Here is a 4,833-nt window from a genome sequence, read left to right on the forward strand (position 1 = left end):
ATGAATATTGATTTTTTTACGCTTTATTTGGTTTTAAATAATTACACGACGTATTATTGTTGAAAGACTCCATATAATTCAATATTTGATGTGTTATGTGACACCCGGTAAATTTCTCAATCCTATAAACTAAGTAATCAACCTAATAATTAGGTGATTGTAAATATTAAGCGGGCCATGTTAGAATCAGCGCGGGCACGTTATGTGCGCCCTGCGCGAGCGCGCCATATTAGTCAGCGCGGGCATGTTATGTGCGCCCTGCGCGAGCGCGCTATGTTAGAATCGGCGCGGGTATTTGTTATGTGCGCCCTGCGCGAGCGCACCATGTTAAGAACCTGCGTGGGCATATGTTATATGCGCCATGCGCGAGTGTATTGGTTTTATGTTTCTATAACTTAATGTTGTCTAATGGGTTGACCGTCTCGCATGATGCTAAGGCGGGTGCATCCCAAATCGTTCATGCGCGTGCGGAAGGGGAACTAACCTCCCCGCATGGCGGGAACATTGAGAACTAGTTTGTCTGAAGCTCCAAGATGGAATTGACTTCAACATAACTGATCACTATGTTGAAATACCAAGACCACCTGGAGAATCTACAAATGAAACTCAATGTCCCTGACTGCGAGAAGGTCACGCACCTACCCGCAGCAAAGAAATGTCCTTCACGCAGAAAGCTATGCGCACAAAGTAATACGCGCAGAACACTTAGTCTATTCTCCAGTTGTAAGTAGATTACTCCCGCCCAAAGGGAAACAGTAGCGTGTTTCAGAGATTTTCCACTTTTTACTGTACACTGACAAAGTACCTGAAAAAGCACACTGTAACATGAAAAGTCAACTGTCAGCCACCCTACTCCCACCAACCACAGACCTGCATGTCCTGTCCAAATCAAATCAAAATCTTTTATCCACTACTCCACTCTTAAATAAATAATAATAATTTCCATACTTTATCATCATTACACCTAGATATGAAGAGATTACAATCCCCTAAAGCAAGGGATTGTGTTTCCTTGAGTTTGCCTATAAATATGTAACCTAAATTATCACCCAAAACACACTTCAAACTTCTCTCTTAAGAACTGCAACTTGCACTAATCATCTCCCAAGCATCCGTTGTTTTCGTTTCCGATCCTGTTACCAGGTAAGCCAAGAATATAACCTTGAGATCTGCTTTCCAACCCTTATATTCTCCTAATTCTTGATCTTAATATATATACTTCTTGTTATTTAATCGCATTCTAGACCTTCAATTCCGAGGCCAACACCAAGAAAACCCGAATCTCGATTAATCCCTTAACAAGAACCACAGGTGAGTCTCACAGCCCCTATTCTCGCTGTTTTCACTGTTTTTAAACTGTTTTCGGGGCGAGGGACACGTACTTAAATAATGTTTTATCATGGTATACTTACAAGCTATGCAAGCGATTATGTGTTTAAATTATATTTCATGATGAGCAATGCGAACGGTTATCTAAGGTTTTCGATGTATGTGCGCTAGAACTCGAGTAGGTGATCACTTTACCAATGGAACTCTAAGGGTAGGGACTGCTGGTTTGATCCACCCACTCGTAGGGGTCGCACCTCTTTGCATGGACGAGTGCCTAGTATGGTCATGGGGCAGTACTATGGGTTTGAGCCCGCTCGTAGGGGTCGCGCCTCTTTGCATGGACGAGCGCCTTGTTTTCCGGCACAACGTCCGCGCGTAACCCGCGGGACGGAATTATTGATTAGCTCGTAGGGGCAGCGCCTCTTTGCATAGACGAGCACGGTTTTTCAGGAATGTCCACGCGTAAACCGCGGGACGGCATTATATTATTTAGCTCGTAGTGGCAGCGCCACTTTGCATGGACGAGCACACTTCTAGTAATGATCGCGCGTAGCCGCTGAACGACTTTTATCAGAAATATGTGTCAGATCCATGTTTTCATACGGATTATCAAGTATATGTTTAGACATGAAATCAGAAATGTGTTTCAATATGATTTTTATTAAGACTATGATGCAATGCGATTTATCAAGTTACTAAAACTTGTGAACTCACTCAGTTTATACTGATTCAAATGTTTTTACGTGTCTTTCAGGAGATAACTAGGTAGCGCATGGAGTCACACTTAGAGCACCTCACGCTGAACATCTAAAACTAGCTTTTTGGAAGATTTTAGTTCTATCCCTTCGATGCGCGTGGTTGTTCCCGCCGCGCAAGGGGATATGGCGTGGAAATCTTCAACAGTTTTATACTTGGATGTTTTTATGTAATTTTTAAACAATGTAATGTATTTGTATTAAACATTTCATGCGCAATGAAAATCTTACTATGAATGTTTGCAATGGCCCGTGCTTAATTATCAATCCCCACTCGCGCGCGCCAGGCTGTTTCCGCCGCTCAGGGCCGGGTGTGACATGTTAAAATATTGTTTTTATATAATTATTGCTTGTGATTCCGCGTATTACTTTGATTGATTGATTATGTGTCGTTCGGTTATGGTTCAACGTTTAGGTCTTAGACTTGGTGTTTTTGATCTATTTGTGGTTAGCGTGGCCATAGGAATCTTGAGTACGATTAATTATTAAAATTCAATAGGTTCACCTTCCTTGCGACCGAGAGGTAATAGAGAGTCGGTTTGTCTCATATCTTTATTCGGTTAGGTTAGAATTGCGCGAGAGCGAGTTTTACTCTTGTCCGGTTTAGTTTTGCGTGCAAATTTGTGTCTTAGATCGAGTTAGATTTTGTTACCCCTTTATCCCTAGAATTTCTAGTACCAATTTTAAGCGGGTTTTGTCTCGTTGAGTCCGAGGGGAGATGCGTCATTAGGGTACCTTAGTAATTTTTATCCGGGTGCATTCATTCAATTTTCTTAGATTTGTGAGGGTTAGTTTGTGAGACCTAGAGGTGATCTAGCGAACATTAATGAGCCTTAGTTGATTATTTTAAGATCTTGGTGTCGTTTGATTAGTTAATTCCGTTAGCCGTTGAACTATCAATAGGATTCTTGCCTAGGTAGTCATTTCTCCATATTCGTTAAAACCCCATTAGGTTTTGTTAGGTTTTCCAGTTAGTTTCGTTAAGTAAAGCAAGTTAGTTAAATTAATTAAAATAAAATAAAATCAATTAGATATTATTAGGTAGGACTTGGATTAGGGTTATAATCTGAGCTGTTCTCATGTGTCTTCGAGTTCGATATCAGACTTTCCTTTTCTTTGTTATACGCGACCTGTACACTTGCCGTTTGTGTGATCTAGGATAGGTTATTTGGTTTTTAAATCTTAGTTGTGACTCGTGTTTTATATATATATATTCGCAAATCAAGTTTTTGGCACCGTTGCCGGGGACACGGTTTGAGGTGATTAGAGATCGACCCGAGTTTGGGGACTTACCAGTTTTCCTTTTAATTGTTTATTTGTTTTTATTTGTTTTTAGATTAATTTTAAATTTTTCGTTTTAGTCGTATGCGTCATACCCGCTCCCAAGGACCTCCGAAGCTTGAAACGTCTGACGATACCGAGAAAGTTCTGCCGAGAGAGAGCGTTCTGTTTCACCGACGGGTTCTTCTTCTTCTGTTTCTTCCACATCTTATGGGGATAGGAACATGGGTGACCAACCGCCTAGGAGAGTAGTAGCTGACTATGGTAGGCCGACAACGAATCCTCATTCAAGCATCACTCTACCGAACGGTGCTGCCGCTGGCAACCGGTCCATTCCTACCCGCGTCATGCAACTCATTAAAGCCGCACTCCAATTCCAAGGGCTAGAGAGTGAAGATCCTTCAAACCACATCGACATGTTCGTTCAAATATGTGAAACTTTCAATATCGGCAACATGAACGATGAAGCCATCTATCTCCGTCTTTTTCCCTTCTCACTTGCCGTCAAATCCTACAAATGGCTTAAGTCTCTATCTGCTGGATCCATCACCACTTGGGCGGGCCTTCAAGAGAAATTCATGACCTAATTCTTTCCACCATTTAAATCCGCTTGACTCCGCGAGGAGATTTTTTCCTTTCGCATGAGGTCCGATGAGTCTTTCGGGGAAGCTTGGGAAAGATTCAAGGACCTCCTTCTTAGTTGTTCTCATCATGTTTTAGATGCTCATCGTGAAATTCTATAATGGACCCACACGGCACGTGAGAGAGATGTTGAACCAGACAGCTAACGGGAAACTCCTCAAGAACAAAGATCCCGATGAGTGTGTCATCCTTTTTGATGACCTAGCAGAGAGCTACGAGGGGCAGAAATTCTTCCACGTCATCGAGAGGAGTACTTCAGGTCGATTCGAACACTAGCATGCAGGCGCAGATTGACGTTTTAAACAAACTCGTTAGAGATCTTACCGTTAAGAGCGTCGCGAAGTGAGAGGTTTGCCGAGGGGGTCACGACACCATTGACAGCCCTGTTAAGCCGGATAGCAATCAGGAGGAGGTTGACTTCGTCAACAACCCCTTGAGATATCAAAACCACACTGGCTGGAGAAATCAGAATAACTATCAAGGGGGACAAGCTAGTGGCTACCAAAGCCAATACCAGAACCAACGTCGAGAGAATCTAATCGGGCAGGGGAGTTCAGGTCGGGAAAGTTTAGAACAAGTGGGGAGAGAGGAGAAGAAAGCCTCGCTGGAGGAGATGATGGCTGAGCTGCTAAAGGGTGATGAGAGGAAACGAGTGACAAATGAAGTGAAATTTGTAGAACACGATTCTATGCTGAAGAACCAAGCGACATCTCTAGCTAATCTTGAGCGTCACGTCGGAGAGATTGCCAGCCAGTTATCCGAGAGAGCATATCGAGTAATACCAAGAAAAATCCGAGAGGGTTCGCCAAAGCAGTGACCACTAGAG

At 42.8% G+C, this 4,833-nt stretch overlaps 1 protein-coding gene across 1 annotated transcript; it reads left to right on the forward strand.

Annotated features, from left to right (window-relative positions):
• Nucleotides 1-3,589: 3,589 nt before the first annotated feature.
• Nucleotides 3,590-3,952, forward strand: LOC143616154 (uncharacterized). The gene has a single exon (XM_077089070.1). The coding sequence runs from the start codon at nt 3,590-3,592 to the stop codon at nt 3,950-3,952; it is 363 nt and encodes a 120-aa protein (XP_076945185.1).
• The last annotated feature ends 881 nt before the right edge of the window (nt 3,953-4,833 follow it).

Source organism: Bidens hawaiensis, unplaced genomic scaffold (assembly GCF_021521415.1).
Source record: "Bidens hawaiensis isolate Kalapana, Puna unplaced genomic scaffold, B.hawaiensis_p1.1 tig00046086_1, whole genome shotgun sequence".
Lineage (NCBI taxonomy): Eukaryota > Viridiplantae > Streptophyta > Magnoliopsida > Asterales > Asteraceae > Bidens > Bidens hawaiensis.